General features: G+C 41.7%; 2 protein-coding genes across 2 annotated transcripts; both read left to right on the forward strand.

Moving 5' to 3' along the window:
• Positions 1-902: 902 nt before the first annotated feature.
• LOC142968220 (scavenger receptor cysteine-rich type 1 protein M130-like) lies at positions 903-7245 on the forward strand. Its single transcript, XM_076108020.1, has 4 exons — positions 903-945; positions 2333-2443; positions 3153-3470; positions 6893-7245. The coding sequence occupies exons 1-4, from the start codon at positions 903-905 to the stop codon at positions 7243-7245; spliced, it is 825 nt and encodes a 274-aa protein (XP_075964135.1).
• Positions 7246-8283: 1038 nt separating this feature from the next.
• Positions 8284-13491, forward strand: LOC142968222 (scavenger receptor cysteine-rich domain-containing protein DMBT1-like). Its single transcript, XM_076108021.1, has 8 exons — positions 8284-8404; positions 9091-9246; positions 9340-9447; positions 10148-10465; positions 10559-10843; positions 11151-11480; positions 13228-13310; positions 13411-13491. The coding sequence occupies exons 1-8, from the start codon at positions 8284-8286 to the stop codon at positions 13489-13491; spliced, it is 1482 nt and encodes a 493-aa protein (XP_075964136.1).
• Positions 13492-19526: the final 6035 nt, after the last annotated feature.

Consider the following 19526-nt stretch of genomic DNA (forward strand, 5'->3'; position numbering starts at 1 on the left):
TTTATAGGATTTGTGTCCCTCACAGGAGAGGCAGAGGACCAGTGCCCAGAGACGGTGCTACACGACACTGGTGGCTCACAATCCTTCATCCTTTCTAGTGCTCTAACCTTTAGTGCAGAGTCTGTAAGTGATGCGAGTGCAGTGGTGAGAGGTACTGAAAGGGGTTTCGTTCCTGCCCTTCTCCACTGTGTTTATGTGCAGACCAAACCAATTACTGGTTTCGTCCCAGTGACTGTCTGCTCAGTTTTCCTGTCGATGGTGTGGATTTCATCATGGGAAACAATATGGCTGAAGGTGAAGTTTATCCTGAAGTTGTGGATGTCTCTATTTCTGAGTCTGCGTATGATGATCTGGCTGAGTTATTCAGATGTGTTTGAAGTTAGCATTTTGACTGGAGCCTAGGCCCAGAAACAGGCTCAGGATGTAGATTTATCTGAATCACTGTTTGCTTTTGTCTGAGGACAGGTCTCCCCCTGTTGGTTGGTCGGTGAACGGCACCTTAAAGAACCCTGAGGGTGTAAAAGAGTCCGTTACCAACCCGTGAGGTCTTAAGGGAGGGGGTGTGTGGTGCCTTGTTGTGTCTTCTCTCTGCTCTGTCTTTCCAGGGTCCATTCGGGTGCCACCCTTGAGTGTTGTCATGCATTTGATGCTGTCATGCATTTGATGCTGCTAAGTCTCTCCTCTACAGTGCTCCAGTGATCTCAGTTTTACACAACCGCAGTTCAGAGTGGTGTGAATATGATCTGTAAAACTAAAGACAAGTATCAGTAAAGCTCAACCTCTTTTTGTATGCAGATATACACTGAGGACAGACACACAGACGGGCAGAGAGACAGAAGGGCAGAGAGACGGGCAGAGAGACGAGCAGAGAGACGGGCAGAGAGACGGTCTACCTGGACGTCATGGATCACCTGTTGATGCTGCTGCTGTTGCTGTGGAGCTCAGGTAGGACTCTGATTTAGAGATGATGTGTTTTATTACAACATTTATGTTGTATCTTTAAACCAGAGAACACACACAGACACCCACAATCACATAAAATGCAACAATGTGCCCTAAACTTTGCAAATTGAAGTTAAAATACCAGCCGTATCAGAGCCGTGTTGGGATCTGGCAGAAGCCTGTTTAGTTATTAGACAAGTAGGACAATTAAGTTATTAACATTAATTCAATTATTAATATCAATCGGATTATTAACATATCAATAATAACGGGGCACCACTCTGGGATCAGGGACCAATAACCAAACAGTGGATTAAACAGTCAAAGTAGTATTCTACGTTCAGAGTGAACAGTGAAGGTTTGAATAACATCACGCTGTTATTACAACACATGTACGAAATAATCACAGACACTGCTCCTTAAAATATAACAGTTTATTTAATTAACATTACTGATTAAAACCAATAATATAAATCAACAAACATCTATTACACAACTATAAGCAGACTACCTAAAGACAACAAACAATCACGTGGTGAGGTGTGTGCGTGTGTGCGTGTGTGTGTAGGAAAAAGGGGGGGCAGGATCAAAACAATCTAATATGCAGTGGAATTTGTGACAAAAAACAAATGTGTCTATTTCTCCAGGACTCCGGGCTGAAGGAAATCACACATCAACAGGTAAATAGAGAAAGAAAAGAGAAATAAAGGTACCACTTTATAATAACTACACGCTATGAAGCATTAGTTAAGTATGAGTAAACATTTAATTCATCATTTATAAAGGATTGTTCCAACATTAATACTCATTAGTATATCATTTATAACAGTTATAAATGTTTTATTCTTGATTAATAAGCTCGTCTATTATGTGTTTCATGAATCATGAATTGCAGTATTAATACATAGTTAACATAGTCCCTAACCATTAGTGCATATCTAAATCATTATATATATAAATGCATGAATAATGTACATCTAAATAAGTTCTTACTCATTTACTAACACTTTATAAATGATCGTATTAATCATCTACAACTCCTTAATAATTGATTTGTAATATATATAATACTTCATTTACAAATAAGGAATCCATCATTATAAAGTAAAGAAACTAAATCATGAAACACATAATAGACGAGCTTTTAATCAAGAATAAAACATTTATAACTGTTGTTATAAATTATATAGAGTGTTAATGTAGGAACACAACTTTATAGATGATGAATTAAGTGTTTACTCACACTTAACTAATGCTTCATAGTGTGTAGTTATTATAAAGTGTTACCAAAATAAAGAACCAATGAAGCAGAATCAGCAGTCAAGTTTTAGTTTGATATTTTATTAATTAAATTAATTTCTTTACTGACGACACTCTTGTTTCTCTTCAGAACCTTTCAGGTTGGTGGGAGGAGTCAGTCGCTGTGCAGGAACACTGGAGATGAAACATCAAGGAGGCTGGAGACCAGTAGATGGCTTTCACTGGACCCTGAAGGAAGCAGCTGTTTTCTGTAGAGAGCTGGACTGTGGCTCTGCTTTTTCTATGGGATGGAGAGAGAAGTCCTCACAGAGATCTGTGTGGTTCATCAACACTAACTGTGTTCAGTCTGGATCTGCTTTTATGGATTGTGTAACATCAGGTTCCTCTCCCTCCATCCTGGATCTCACCTGCTCAGGTAAGCCCATCAGTGACATCATCTCTGACAGTAATGTATCCAGGTTGACACACACACATGCAGCAGCTAGAATGGCAGCAGACTTGTCTGATGAGCTGCTGCCTCAGTAAATCAGGTGCTGAATGCACCAAAATATCTTCATATATGAAACCTCCATGTCTGCTGCTTCAGGAGTCCTCTCGGCCAATCACCAACCAGCCTGAAAGGACTCCTCCTTTAGCTCCACAGCTTTCTTATTCACTGGTGTCCACCAGCAGCTTCTTTGGTTTCCACCATAACAGGCACCAATGACCTACTGGACACAACTTAGAGCAGCTCAGCTCAGCCGGGGGCTCGTCAGTATCTCCACACCGTCCTTCACCCTGGACACTCCTTAAGGAGAGAGTCCAGCCCCCATCTATTTTAGATTTTAGGGATCATTTTATAAACACATTTATATTCTGGGTCACAGATCTTCATAGAAACATTTGACAGAATGTTATTTAGTGTCTGGTGTCTTTTATCTCTCTCTCTCTTTCATCTTCTATCATCTCTCCAGACTCTGTCAGGCTGGTGAATGGGAATAGTCTGTGCTCAGGCAGACTGGAGGTGAAGTCTAACCAGTCTAACCAGAGGTGGTCCTCAGTGTGTGAAGATGACTTTGACCAGCAGGATGCAGAGGTGGTCTGTAGGGAGCTTGGCTGTGGGGCTCCTTCAGTCATCCAGGGGGCGCTCTATGGAGAAGTGGAGGCTCCAATGTGGACCAAGGAGCTCCAGTGTGGAGGCCATGAGTCTGCTCTCCTGGACTGTAGAAGCTCAGGCTCAGATAGAAACACCTGCTCACCTGGCAAAGCTGTTGGACTCACCTGCTCAGGTAGAAGAGGAGCTGCAGCTTTGATCTGGTTCATTTCTGTTCTACTGAAACTCACTTTGTTCTTTTACTGACGACTCCCTTGTTTCTGGTCAGAACCTCTCAGGTTGGTGGGAGGAGACAGTCGCTGTGCAGGAACACTCGAGGTGATACATGAAGGAGACTGGAGACCAGTAGATGTCTCTGAAACGACCCTGAAGGAAGCAGCTGTTCTCTGTAGACAGCTGGACTGTGGCTCTGCTGTTTCTGTAGGACAAAGAGAGGAGTTACCAGAGAGATCTGTGTGGTGGATCGACTCTCGCTGTGTTCTGTCTGGATCTCCTCTGAGGGAGTGTTTAACATCACATTTCTCTTCCTCCATCCTGGATCTCACCTGCTCAGGTAAGCCCATCAGTGACATCATCTATGACAGTAATGTATCCAGCATTCATGGTCCATCTTGTTCAAAGGAGGGCAAACATGAACTTTTGTCATCTCTCTCTGTTTACAGACCTGCTGCTTCAGCCAATCATCACTGTGTTCCCCTCAATGTACGGGGTCTCCGAGGCCCAGCAGCAGGGGGATCAGGTGCTCAAAGGCTCCAACTTCACCATCTGCTGCTCTATCCAGCCACAGTACCCAGGAGGCTCCTTCCAGCTCACCTTCACCTCCTCCAACTCAGCACACAACTACACCCAGCCAGCTGTCAATAACTCTGCCCACTTCCTGTTTCCTGCTGCAGAGCCCGCCCACCAAGGAAGCTACAGCTGTGTTTATCACATCTATGGTTTTTCTCATAACTTCTCCTCTGAGAGCCGTCTGCTCTCCATCACTGTCTCAGGTAAGCTGACTGTTTACATGCAGGTTTGAAGATGATTGGTCCAAACTGACCGAAGATGATCAGCTTACCACAGAGTCCATGCATGTTGTTGTTTCTGGAATGACACTGTGACTCCTGTCATTGAGTCACACATGTCATATAGTAACCAAACCTAAACACAATCTATAAATGGCAACAGCTAACAATCTACTGTAGGACAGAGCAGGTTTGGTTAACAGGATAACTCTGGTTCTCTGAGAACTGAAGCAGCTTCTGACGTGACCAATCACAAAGCTCCACTGCCACCACATCAGTCATAACACCCCTTAGCCCCCAACTCACCATTTTCAAGTGTAGTTCCTCCACCAATCAGAAGAAAGAAGGGCTGTGTGCTCTGATACCTCACTCAGAGAACCAGAGTTATCCTGGAAACCAAATGTTGAGACAGCCGTTAATGATAGCGATTACGCTTTCAATTGACTCTTCACTAAGTGCCGCCCCTCTAGCGCTGACTGGCCAATCACACCGTAGCTCTGCTCCAAATACTCTCATCAATGGTTTCAGGCTGGTGTAGTGGCTTTGGAACTTGTCATGGTTAAACGTTGTGAAGTAGTGATACTTGTTACCCGAACGTTACGTTTCTACCTAAAAACCTGTGGAGCTAAAATTAACACCTTCGTGGCTGGGAAAGGTCGGGATGTGATTGCTTTAGTATTAACACCACAAGCGTTCCCTTGACATCAAGCTAGCTTGCCAGCTAACTTACTGCTGTAACTTAGTGGTAACTAAACTAATTTACTGCGTATTTAGAGGATCTTTATCCAAAGCACTTTACAGTTTGCATCTCATTCATTCACACTCACACATAGATGGCTGTGAGCTACCATGTAAGCTGCTGGTGTGACTTTCGGATCAGTTTATTCAACATGTGGACAGGAGGATGGAACCACCGAGCCTGTGATTGGTGGACGACCAGCTCCACCTTATAAACCCCCACCAACTAATAATTAAACTAAGATAAAATATTACAGACAAGAGGGAAGACAAACAATAATGAATCATTTCGGAAAACATATAAACCCCACCACTAGATGGTTGATGTTTGGGTACAACCTTGACAGCCACGACGGCGAACAGTTGGATGTAGAAGCGTTCAGGACGACTGAGGAGCTGGTGATCTTCATTGGGAAGAACGTGAAAATATGAGAGCATCTACGGCTCGCTCAGTTTTATTCCTGCTGATTATTTTCAGAGGACTTTATGATTTGTACAACAAAGAACAGTCTCTGTTCAGATGAAGATAAACTCCACAAAAAACCAAAGAGAAACACCAGGAGGACCACCAGAGGAGAGAACCGTCTTCAGAACAGACAGGAAGTAGATATGGTCTTTACAGAGTATACAGATGGACCAGTAGGACAATACATGAACAAACACAATGAAGACATCGAGTAGATCAGATTCTAACCAGGCGACAACCTCCAGTTCTGACTAGTGAAGCCGATGATGAAGAGTCTTAAACCTGCATTCTCTCTAATGTCCATCAGGGAGCGACTCCTCAAACACGTTCCTGCCAGAAATGATAGAAGAAGGAAGAGTAGGAGGCACTCAATACAAGGCAGATGCTCACCGCAGCAGTAAAGTACAGTAACTGTAACTCTATCACACAGAAGCCCAACTGGTGAACTCATGCTCGGCCGACGGGTCACTGGATCTTAAACTAATAAAGTACAGTTTACTGACTGAGCTCGCAGTGGCAGATTTTAACACAGCAAAGCTCAGCAGAGTGGAACAACAATATCACGGCAGCAACAAGCACAACAGTTATGTTACACAACACTCAACGGGACACAGCGATGCGTAAAACACACTCTTGAATAAGGAGGAAGTGTTTAGGAGAGGAGACAAGGACAGGTTTAAACAGTCTAAGCACAGGTTCAGCCATGAGGTGAGAGCTGCTAAACAACTGTACTCAGAGAAACTTCAACAGCAGTTCTCAGCTAATGACTGCTTCTGTCTGAAAGGTTCTCACACTGAAGTATACTCAAGCAACACAATGCTTGTTGTGATTCTATGTAATGGTGTGTTGGAGATGTTTGGATGTGAGCTGCTGTCTTCTTAACTTTGGACATTTCTCTTTCTTTAGCCCCTCCCCTCAGGATGCTTTGCTTTCTATCACGCCACCCTTGTTAATAAGATTTAAAAATTATTATTTATTTTTTTTAATTATAAATTTCCTGTTTTTCGTATTCTCACAACAAATACCCTTTAATCTACTCTTCTGTGATTGGCTGAAACGGATGGAAACATCTAAAAAACAGTCTTGTTTGTAATGCAGGCTCAACTGTCTGAATATAAATGTATCAGCATCCAAATACGTTTTTGATGAAAATTGCAAATACATTAATGAAAAATATGTATTTGTGGATTTCTATTACATTTACTCAAAAGAACAAATATGTTTCTGTTTCTCCAGGACTCCAGTCTGAAGGCACTAACTCATCAACAGGTAAATAGAGAAAGAAAAGAGAAATAAAGAACCAATGAAGCAGAATCAGCAGTCAAGTTTTAGTTTGATATTTTATTAATTAATTTCTTTACTGACGACTCTCTTGTTTCTGTTCAGAACCTTTCAGGTTGGTGGGAGGAGTCAGTCGCTGTGCAGGAACACTGGAGATGAAACATCAAGGAGACTGGGGACCAGTAGATGGCTTTCACTGGACCCTGAATGAAGCAGCTGTTTTCTGTAGAGAGCTGGACTGTGGCTCTGCTTTTTCTATGGGATGGAGAGAGAAGTCCTCAGAGAGATCTGTGTGGTTCATCAACACTAACTGTGTTCAGTCTGGATCTGCTCTTATGGATTGTGTAACATCAGGTTCCTCTCCCTCCATCCTGGATCTCACCTGCTCAGGTAAGCCCATCAGTGACATCATCTCTGACAGTAATGTATCCAGGTTGACACACACATGCAGCAGCTAGAATAACAGCAGACTTGTCTGATGAGCTGCTGCCTCAGTAAATCAGGTGCTGAATGCACCAAAATATCTTCATATATGAAACCTCCATGTCTGCTGCTTCAGGAGTCCTCTCGGCCAATCACCAACCAGCCTGAAAGGACTCCTCCTTTAGCTCCACAGCTTTCTTATTCACTGGTTTCCACCAGCAGCTTCTTTGGTTTCCACCATAACAGGCACCAATGACCTACTGGACACAACTTAGAGCAGCTCAGCTCAGCCGGGGGCTCGTCAGTATGTCCACACCGTCCTTCACCCTGGACACTCCTTAAGGAGAGAGTCCAGCCCCCATCTCTTTTACATTTTAGGGATCATTTTATAAACACATCTATATTCTGGGTCACAGATCTTCAAAGAAAAATAAGACAGAATGTTATTTAGTGTGTGGTGTCTTTCATCTCTCTCTCTTTCATCTTCTATCATCTCTCCAGACTCTGTCAGGCTGGTAAATGGGACTAGTCTGTGCTCAGGCAGACTGGAGGTGAAGTCTAACCAGTCTAACCAGTGGTGGTCCTCAGTGTGTGAAGATGACTTTGACCAGAAGGATGCAGAGGTGGTCTGTAGGGAGCTTGGCTGTGGGGCTCCTTCAGTCCTCCAGGGGGCGCTCTATGGAGAAGTGGAGGCTCCAATGTGGACCAAAGAGTTCCAGTGTGGAGGCCATGAGTCTGCTCTCCTGGACTGTAGAAGCTCAGGCTCAGATAGAAACACCTGCTCACCTGGCAAAGCTGTTGGACTCACCTGCTCAGGTAGAAGAGGAGCTGCAGCTTTGATCTGGTTCATTTCTGTTCTACTGAAACTGACTTTGTTATTTTACTGACGACTCTCTTGTTTCTGGTCAGAACCTGTCAGGTTGGTGGGAGGAGACAGTCGCTGTGCAGGAACACTCGAGGTGAAACATGAAGGAGACTGGAGACCAGTAGATTACTCTGAAACGACCCTGAAGGAAGCAGCTGTTCTCTGTAGAGAGCTGGACTGTGGCTCTGCTGTTTATGTAGGACGGAGAATGGAGTCCTCATTCAGATCTGTGTGGAAGATCAACTTTGACTGTGTTCAGTCTGGATCTCCTCTGAGGGAGTGTTTAGCATCAGATTCCTTTTCCTACACCTTGGATCTCTCCTGCTCAGGTAAGCCCATCAGTGACATCATCTCTGACAGTAATGTATCCAGGTTGACACACACACATGCAGCCGCTAGAATGGCAGCAGACTTTTCTGATGAGCTGCTGCCTCAGTAAATCAGGTGCTGAATGCACCAAGATAGCTTTATATATGAAACCTCCATGTCTGCTGCTTCAGGAGTCCTCTGGGCCAACCACCAACCAGCCTGAAAGGACTCCTCCTTCAGCTTCACAGCTTTCTTATTCACTGGTTTCCACCAGCAGCTTCTTTGGTTTCCACCACAACAGGCACCAATGACCTACTGGACACAACTTTGAGCAGCTCAGCTCAGCCGGGGGCTTGTCAGTATCTCCACACCGTCCTTCACCCTGGACACTCCTTAAGGAGAGAGTCCAACCCCCATCTCTTTTAGATTTTAGGGATCATTTAATAAACAGATTTATATTCTGGGTCACTGATCAGATAAGACAGAATGTTATTTATTGTCTGGTGTCTTTTATCTCTCTCTCTTTCATCTTCTATCATCTCTCCAGACTCTGTCAGGCTGGTGAATGGGACTAGTCTGTGCTCAGGCAGACTGGAGGTGAAGTCTAACCAGTCTAACCAGAGGTGGTCCTCAGTGTGTGAAGATGACTTTGACCAGCAGGATGCAGAGGTGATCTGTAGGGAGCTTGGCTGTGGGGCTCCTTCAGTCCTCCAGGGGGCGCTCTATGGAGAAGTGGAGGCTCCAATGTGGAGCAAAGAGTTCCAGTGTGGAGGCCATGAGTCTGCTCTCCTGGACTGTAGAAGCTCAGGCTCAGATAGAAACACCTGCTCACCTGGCAAAGCTGTTGGACTCACCTGCTCAGGTAGAAGAGGAGCTGCAGCTTTGATCTGGTTCATTTCTGTTCTACTGAAACTCACTTTGTTCTTTTACTGACGACTCTCTTGTTTCTGTTCAGAACCTGTCAGGTTGGTGGGAGGAGACAGTCGCTGTGCAGGAACACTGGAGGTGAAACTGGGAGACTGGAGACCAGTGGATGTCTCTGAAACGACCCTGAAGGAAGCAGCTGTTCTCTGTAGAGAGCTGGACTGTGGCTCTGCTGTTTCTATGGGACAGAGAGAGGAGTCCTCAGAGAGATCTGTGTGGTGGATCGACTCTAACTGTGTTCTGTCTGGATCTTCTCTGAGGGAGTGTTCAACATCACATATTTCTACCTACATCCTGGATCTCACCTGCTCAAGTAAGCCCATCAGTGACATCATCTATGACAGTAATGTATCCAGGTTGACACACACACACACATCAGCTAGAATGACAGCAGACTTGTCTGATGAGCTGCTGCCTCAGTAAATCAGGTGCTGAATGCACCAAGATATCTTTATATATGAAACCTCCATGTGTGCTGCTTCAGGAGTCCTCTGGGCCAACCACCAACCAGCCTGAAAGGACTCCTCCTTTAGCTCCACAGCTTTCTTATTCACTGGTTTCCACCAGCAGCTTCTTTGGTTTCCACCATAACAGGCACCAATGACCTACTGGACACAACTTAGAGCAGCTCAGCTCAGCGGGGGGCTCATTAGTATCTCCACACCGTCCTTCACCCTGGACACTCCTTAAGGAGAGAGTCCAGCCCCCAACTCTTTTACACTTTAGGGATCATTTAATAAACAGATTTATATTCTGGGTCACTGATCAGATAAGACAGAATGTTATTTAGTGTCTGGTGTCTTTTATCTCTCTCTCTCTTTCATCTTCTATCATCTCTCCAGACTCTGTCAGGCTGGTGAATGGGACTAGTCTGTGCTCAGGCAGACTGGAGGTGAAGTCTAACCAGTCTAACCAGTGGTGGTCCCCAGTGTGTGAAGATGACTTTGACCAGCAGGATGCAGAGGTGGTCTGTAGGGAGCTTGGCTGTGGGGCTCCTTCAGTCCTCCAGGGGGCGCTCTATGGAGAAGTGGAGGCTCCAATGTGGACCAAGGAGTTCCAGTGTGGAGGCCATGAGTCTGCTCTCCTGGACTGTAGAAGCTCAGGCTCAGATAGAAACACCTGCTCACCTGGCAAAGCTGTTGGACTCACCTGCTCAGGTAGAAGAGGAGCTGCAGCTTTGATCTGGTTAATTTCTGTTCTCCTGAAACTCACTTTGTTCTTTTACTGACGACTCTCTTGTTTCTGTTCAGAACCTGTCAGGTTGGTGGGAGGAGACAGTCGCTGTGCAGGAACACTCGAGGTGAAACTTCAAGGAGACTGGAGACCAGTAGATTACTCTGACTGGACCCAGAATGAAGCAGCTGTTTTCTGTAGAGATCTGGACTGTGGCTCTGCTGTTTCTGTAGGACAGAGAGAGGAGTCCTCAGAGAGATCTGTTTGGTGGGGCGACTCTCTCTGTGTTCTGTCTGGATCTGCTCTGAGAGAGTGTTTAACATCACATTCCTCTTCCTCCATCCTGGATCTCACCTGCTCATGTAAGCCCATCAGTGACATCATCTATGACATCATCTCTGACAGCAATGTTTCCAGTATTTTCCTTCCTCTGTCACAGTGACAGTCAATGGGTTTCCATTGGACTGAACTGTAAAGTTATCCAGGACAACGAAATCCTGAAGTGTAGAGAGGTGGACTTGTTTCTGGAAGCTTCAAACCCTCCATAGACTGCTGAGCTCCACCTGAGAGGACACACCTGTCAGACCTGTGACATCACGTCCTTATTCAGGCTCCATCTTGTTCAACGAAGGGTAAACATGAACTTTTATCATCTCTCTGTGTTTACAGACCTGCTGCTTCAGCCAATCATCTCTGTGTCCTCCTCAATGTACGGGGTCTCCGAGGCCCAGCAGCAGGGGGCTCAGGTGCTCAAACGCTCCAACTTCACCATCTGCTGCTCTATCCAGCCACAGTACCCAGGAGGCTCCTTCCAGCTCACCTTCACCTCCTCCAACTCAGCACACAACTACACCCAGCCAGCTGTCAATCACTCTGCCCACTTCCTGTTTCCTGCTGCAGAGCCCGCCCACCAAGGAAGCTACAGCTGTGTTTATCACATCTATGGTTTTTCTCATAACTTTTCCTCTGAGAGCCGTCTGCTCTCCATCACTGTCTCAGGTAAGCTGACTGTTTACATGCAGGTTTGAAGATGATTGGTCCAAACTGACCGAAGATGATCAGCTGACCACAGAGTCCATGTATGTTGTTGTTTCTGGAATGACACTGTGACTCCTGTCATTGTGTCACACATGTCATATAGTAACCAAACCTAAACACAGTCTATAAATGGCAACAGCTAACAATCTACTGTAGGACAGAGCAGGTTTGGTTACCAGGATAACTCTGGTTCTCTGAGAACTGAAGCACCTTCTGACGTGACTAATCACAAAGCTCCACTGCCACCACATCGGTCATAACACCTCTTAGCCCCCAACTCGCCATTTTCAAGTGCAGTTCCTCCACCTATCAGAAGAAAGAAGGGCTTGTTTGCTCCGATACCTCACTCAGAGAACCAGAGTTACCCTGGAAACCAAACGTTGAGACAGTCGTTAATGATAGTGATTACACTTTCAATTGACTCTTCACTAAGTCCCGCCCCTCCTCTGCTGACTGGCCAATCACAGCGTAGCATAGTCCAGCTCTGCTCCAAAGACTCAATGGTTTCAGGATGGTTTAGTTGATTTGGAGCTCATCATGGTTAAACGTTGTGTAGTAGTGATACTTGTTACCCGAACGTTACGTTTCTACCTAAAAACCTGTGGAGCTAACATTAACATCTTAATGGCTGGGAAAGGTCGGGATGTGACTGCTTTAGACTGCAGCTTTTTCATGGAGATGAAACTGAAACACCTGTCAAACAAATCCTCAAAACTCCCATAACCGTAGCTCCTATTGCTCCAATATTAGAACTGGAGAGGAAGGATGACTTGAAGAACAGATTGTGTGAAACTTGTGTCTGTAGTGTAAAAAATGTGGCTTCACTGGCGATCTAGAAATGGAGTACCGTGTTCTGTGGAAGATGTTTTTGGAGTAACAATTGACATTGGTCTCTACTGAGCAGAAAGTTGGACTTCCTCTAAATGTGAGGCCGGTGTGCCAAATGTGTAAATCTGTTGGATTCCACAGTCATTTCTTTAGACCAGCACACGATTAGCTACTTTTCTACCAAAAATTATGCATGAAGAGTGAAAATTGTGGAATCCTTGGCAAAATAGAAATATTTTTTTCACAAGATTCTGAAGCTCCTCCTCACTCTGGCGATGACATCACGCACTCTAAGCTGCGCAATACACACCCATTATGAAAGCAGAAAAGGACTGAAGAAATCCTAAAAGTTAAATTGCTACAGTTCAAAAAATGTAAAAGATATGAAAAAGCTAAATCATGTGGTAATAGTTCAGGGTTTTCTCAACATGTTAGAGTTAAGATATTGTCTGTAGCTGAAAGTATGAGGAAGAAGAAGGATTTGAAAGTTAAAGAAGTTTAAGAGGATTGGAAGATTTTCTCCATAGAGATCCCATTAAAAACTTTTTTGAAAAAAGCTTAATATTTCAAAAAGCATAAGAGGTAGAAATATGAAAAGTCATAGACGGCATGTCCTTAAAGAGCTGAACATTTTGTTATTCGAACGGTTTCTGTAACTTAAAAAATGTGGAAGAAGAGATCAAAACAATGTACGGAAGAAATAGTAGTTGAATAAAGATTCTGATGAATCAGCATTCCAACAATAAAGAACAGGATAACAATACTTGGAATGCTGAAGCAGCATTCCAACAATACGTGTCAGTGATTGTAGATTTCAGGGTCAATGGGAGCTGTTGGACTCATGTCGTGTGATGTGATGACTGTCCATGTGTTTGTTCAGATCCAACACCTCTGATCATCAAAGCGGTCGTCCTGACGCTGACTCTGCTGTTGGTGACCGTTGCCCTTTACTTCTACTGCAAGGTACTGACACACGTCTGTTGTTTAGACCAGCGACTGAAATGAAGCTTTCAGAACAGTCCTGTCTTCAGTTCACTAAACACGGACTGTCATGTCTCTCCAGGCCAGCAGGGGGCGGATGCCGTACAGACAGAAGAACACTGAGCTGGATCAGTATAACCTGGGTGTTCCTGCAGCTGAATAAGAAGAAGGAGCTCAGGGAGCAGAGTAGCTCCTCCAAGGAGCTCATCTCACATCCAGATGGATTTCTACCACCATCAGCTTCCTTTTATACGCATGTTCCCTTAAACCAGAAGGCTGAATATGATATCACATTATTATAGCCTGTCTGTCTTACTCTCAACAATGTGTTGGTCTCTCCATACCTTCTGACTTCCTGTCTGTGGCTCTCAGCTCCAAGCCCATTGGTTCCTGCTGAAGACGTGGATCTTTAAAAACACCTCACAGATATAAAGTTTAATTTAAAAGTAGACTTGAGAGCAGGTTTACCAAGTCCAAGCAGAAACCAAAGACTATGAGGAACAATGTTAATGTGAGATATTAGAATAAACATGAAACATTGACGTATATCTTCTACATTCTGCAGAACGATACTCAATGTTCACAATCTGTTGCTGTTTGTCCTTCAAAACATATAATGAGCTTCATGACTTCACTTTAGCGCTCCTTGTGGTTCACATGACTCTGTTATTGTAGTGAGCAACATTTATCTAAAAGATAATCAGAATAATACAAATGGGAGCACAAATAAAAGGTTATTTTTGTGATTAAGAAATTTGGAAGTAAGGAGTTTGATTAAAAGTTGTAATTAAAGATTTTACTTATTTCGTAAGAATTTACTTAATTTTGTTTATTACGGGATTTTCTTATTTCATATGAATTTTACTTTTTTATTTTTGTTCATGACTATTTTTCACATTATTAGAAGAGTGGGCAAGTAATAAAAAAGAAGAAAACAAACAAATAAGAGTTTGTGGGATAGTTAGTAAATCAAACACACGGTGTATTCAATAATTAAGAAGGATCGGTCCCAGGAATTTACCTTATTTTTGTATTTAAGAATTTCAATTCATTTTTACTAAAGGAAGAACGTATTCACTTTTGTGCTGAAAGATTTAGCTTTTTTATAATTAAGGTAATTTCTTTGTGAAAAAGACTTTTTATGAATTTTCTACTTTGATTATTTTTGATCTTTCTAAGCAAATAATCTGAATAGAATATGAACACATGTAGCAGGAGATTGAGATCATTTAGATGAAAACATGAATACAAATGAGAGGTTTATTCTCCCACTTTAAGACGCATGCTCACAACTAAAGACATTAAAACATTTTATGACAAATAAAAAACAAAACAGACAAATGTAGCACTAGTACTTCTTTGGCAAAGTACTTTCAGGGTTATGAGATATTAAGTCATACAAATCTATCACAAATATATCTGATTTTATTTCATACATGTTATATTTTATCCATATTTTTTATACCTGCACAGTTTTATGTCTTCGGGTTCTTATTTCTTGTGTGATTTTCTTTTTATACATATTTAATGAACGTTGTTTGAGGAAGCTGAGTTCTAAGATGTTTGTTGCCGACTGCTTCTCTGGAATTTATATGACAATAAATAAATCAAATTAAACTCTTAATTCTGATTTACCATCAGTATTTCCCGTTTTAATTGTTCCAAACTTTCCATTTATTTTTGTCTCTTTGTTTCGGCAGAAGTTTGTCCTGGAAAGCTAAAGTCAACTTACAATAACCAAGAGAATATTAATTTGGACCTAATAGTTTATATCTATATTTATATCTATATATAGATATAAAGTTCAAGGTTCTTTTTGTCGAATCTCTGCTTTGAACGTACCTTTTTAAAATAAACTTATGTTTCATCCAATTTTTAGTTTCACTGTATCTAAAACACATTTATTTAAAATGTGCAAAAAGTCAATCTCAGGCCATTTCATGTACTTCTGTTTTTAAAATAGAAGAACTAATTTAGTTTTAATAAATAAAAACATTTCTGAAATATCTAATCGTTATATTTCATTATGAAGAAGGGGGGGGGGGCGGATATCGACGTCACAATCTGAATTTCAAAACGTACAGACGCAAATAATTCATAAATAAGACGATCGCATTCCGCCGGTAGAAATCGATCCTGCGCTTATAAACAGAACACAGGTCGCAGTTTGTTAACAGACTACAGAGAGTCAACACCTCTACAGTGGTGATTACTGTGTCTTTATTAGTATTATAAGTTACTATTATTAAGTACAGTGATCATGTGAACAGACACAAACTTCTCAAAACTCTCTCCAGCTGTTAAAGCCGACTGACAGCTGATCCAGCTGTGATCATCAGCACCGTCATCAGAAACAGACGTCGCTTCACGTGACGCAACTGAGGAAAGGACGTCTCATGTCTGTTAAAACATATTTCCTCGTTTCCTAGTCAGATTATATAGAAGTCTATGAGAAAATGACTCTACTTCTCTCTTGATTTATTACCTCAGTAAACATTGTAAACATGAGTTTATGGTCTCAATCTCTAGTTTCAAGTCTTCTTCAATACAGCATGATGTTCATTTAGTAAATTATGGTCCTTTTCTCATAGACTTCTATACGATCTGACTTCTTTTTGCGACCAGAGGAGTCGCCCCCTGCTGGTCAGTAGAGAGAATGGTTCAACCGTAGAAGTTCTTGCCGAGAGTTAGATGGGAAGTAAGAACAAATGAACAGTATTTCCCACTGTCGAAAAACTGTCAAACTTTAAATGTGATGTGATGAATAATGGTCTTCCTGCTCGGGGCTTCATCAAAAACAGACAGTTTTAACCTTCCTTGAATGTTTCTAAAAACAGAGAATTTACCAGGAGATGCAATGCCATAGCTGACCTCTGTGGAACTATTTTTGTCTTTGACATAGATAGTCAGGTCTGTGGCCAAAGTAGAAAACAGCAGATGGTCCAGCCACAGGGGGCCAATACAGGGATTTGTCAAACGGATACTCCTTCTGTTGCTTTTCTGTGCACATCTAATGGCTGAAGGCAGATCCAAAGGCACGGGGCCAGGTCTTGTTTGATGTTGCAGTGACAAGCAATTTTAAATATAAAATTGTGTGCATTTATAGCTTAGACTAGAACATTTTCTTCACTGTCATGCTCTTTCCTGCATCATTGCTGCACTATATGTCATAGGGGTCATAAGACGGAAGTTTATTTTGAAAAGACTGTATGCATGTATCAAGCGTAAATTGGTGTTGTGGGGCATTTGAATAAAAACGCATGAAAAATTAGGAATAACTTGTCGTAAGATGTACAAACCTTCATCGGAGGCTACGTTGCAAGGTTGGTGTGTGTTTGTATTTCTGAAATACCACATTTTTCCTTAAGATAATGATACTTTTACATATTCAGATCACTAAAATGATTCCGTGTTCAAGGGAAACTAATCATTGTTTGGTTGTACTTGTAAGCCAAACTGGTTGTGAACCCCTGTTACAATGCATAACCACTATGCATAACCTCTACATAATGTATTCTATTTTTTTGGACTGAACAAGACAGATAGCAGCTGGACTCCACACAAAAACATAAGAACAAGTGCATGTGTGGTTTCCAAACCTGAAATAATTCTCGACAGAAATAAAACTTACAAGGCAAATAAAGCCAGACATAGCCAACTTGTTATACAGGGGTGGACAGAAAAGCAGAAACACAATTACAAAGGCAATACAGTATCCATGTAGCAGCAATTTAAGCACCTAATGTCTATTTTTACTTCATAGAAATGGTGATTGAAGACATCAGTTAAAACTTATACATTTTGTTACCTAACAGCTCAATTTAAGTAGATCTCCGTTCAATATTCATTTAATTTGGTAAACTCTTATCCTTCATGTATGTTGACTTTGATTGTAGAAAAAAATTAACCAATTTCCATATTCTTTATACGATTATAACCAAAATACATTGTTCTTTTCAAAAAACGTATTGAAACTTCCTAGGGAATTATTTGGATATTATGCACCCGTAACATAAAGCATTAACATATAACCATGCTGAATCAACACCTTAACAAAAAAACAATATTAGAGGTGTTGTGGTGTCCTAATTAGAAACTATATATTAACAGCTTTTTCCATAACAGTATTTGCTGCCGTAAGTGTTTCTGCTATTTTGTCCACCCCCTGCTCGCTGTACCACATGGTGATATACCAAATATACATACTGACATAAACCATGACATAATGATACACCTCCATACTTTCGGCTCGTGACTAACCTGCTGTAGTTTGTCCGGAACTGGACTTCAGTCAGAAATCCGAGGGGGAAACCATCTGGACCAAACGGTTATTTCTATACATTCAGCAGGCTTTTCTCACACATCACAGGGGGATACACAGCATGAAGATGGTAAAATCACATGACTACATATTATATTTTACTTACACTGAATACAGAAATTCTCTGTAAATTATGATTTGTTTTAAAGGTGGTTATCCGGTGATCAGGACATCCAGTAAAACAACATTACAATTTTTGGATGAAATAGCCATGTCTTTAATGTTTTCTCTGGATGTTCTTTTCTATACTTGAGCAAAATAGTACAGTATTGTTTTGAATAAGATGTAGTGTTTATGATTTATCTTGCCACACACATTATTAGTCTGAACTCAGCACACATTTCTTAGCGAGTTAAGATAAATAAAAGAAGTTCATACAATTATGTCAAGTGCTCTGTGTACGTTAAAGTACTACTTTGCCCCCTGGCAACCTGAAACGTTATCTTTTCCAAGAAACCTGTTTGTGCTTGTGCAACATGACGTAGTTCTAAAACTAATATAGTACTTGCATAAAATATACAAAAAAATATAATGTATTTCTAAAAACAATGTAAAACAAAAAGCATCTAACTCAACCCATTTATGACCTTTGAGATGTATATGAGTTGTAAGCACCTCCTTGTTATCTTAGACTTGTATAGTTGCACTCTTCACACTTTTTATTGCAACTGTTGCACAGCAAATCTTATTTTTATGGTACTGCAATACTCACAGGACACGAATGCAGGACCTTTACTTGTAATAAAGTATTTTCACATTGCTGCACTGCTACTTTTACTGTGGTAAAGGCTCCTCTATGATGGATTTCTCACCGTAAATTTGTTGAACTGTAGTTAAAATATGATCAAATTCCTCGTAATAAAGGAACAAAAGTTTATCTTTTTTGACAAAAAATTGTCAGAAATCTCATTTGCACCTGCCAGAAATAAACTTAACGTAATGTCACGTCATGTCGCCTACAGACAAATATCACAACTTGACACCAAAATAGGCCCAGAAATACAACAATTGGTATTTGAGGGTGGATCTTTTTTTTCTCTTCCATCAATCGGAGAGACCAAGTCTATTGTGGCATAATTATCTGTGATTGACAACCAGTTTGTCAACCATTGTCAAAACACAGAAAACCTCTTGCCATCTGCCACTCCAAACTGCTCCCATAAGTAGTTTGCATCTGCGGATGGATCCAGATGTGATTTGTACAGCTCTGCACACTTCATGTCTGAATAGCTCATGTGTTATGTTCGACAGTCAAGACTTCTGTGACGCATCATCGTCCTCCAGCTCAAATGAGCAGAGTGGAAAAAACGGAAAATTCGTACACAAAACCAATGAATTACATTTTGTGACCCTTTCACGACCTGCCATGACACTGGGCTGGATAATTTGTGGTTTAAGTGGGAGCTTTGTGCAACCACTATCATTTGACAAACACCAGTTTATTCATCCATCCAGCACTTCAGTGCAGCTTCTCTGCTGGTTGCCTGCAACTGTATTCAGTTTGAATACAAATTAAAGAACTAGTTCAACATTTTGGTGGATATGCTCATGTCTGTATGCTAAATAAGAAGCTGGAGTCAGCAGCTGGTTAGCTTAGCTTAGCATAAAGACTGAAAACGGTGGAAAACATCTAGCCTGGCTCTGTCCAATCAAAGGTAAAAAACCGAGCCAGGCTAGATGTTTCCCCCTGTTTCCATTGTCTATGCTAGGCTAAGCTAACCAGCTACTGGCTCGCTCCAGGTAACTATCTAATAAGATATTTGCCGTAGAAAGTCAGAGTCAGGCTTGAGGAGGAACGGATACGGAGTTATGTAATTAGGATACAAAAAAGGTAACTGTATTCTGTAACAGTTATAGAAAAGAAAGTTTCTAAATAT

This window comes from Anarhichas minor, unplaced genomic scaffold (assembly GCF_050575085.1).
Source record: "Anarhichas minor isolate MPS153535 unplaced genomic scaffold, ASM5057508v1 ptg000040l, whole genome shotgun sequence".
NCBI lineage: Eukaryota > Metazoa > Chordata > Actinopteri > Perciformes > Anarhichadidae > Anarhichas > Anarhichas minor.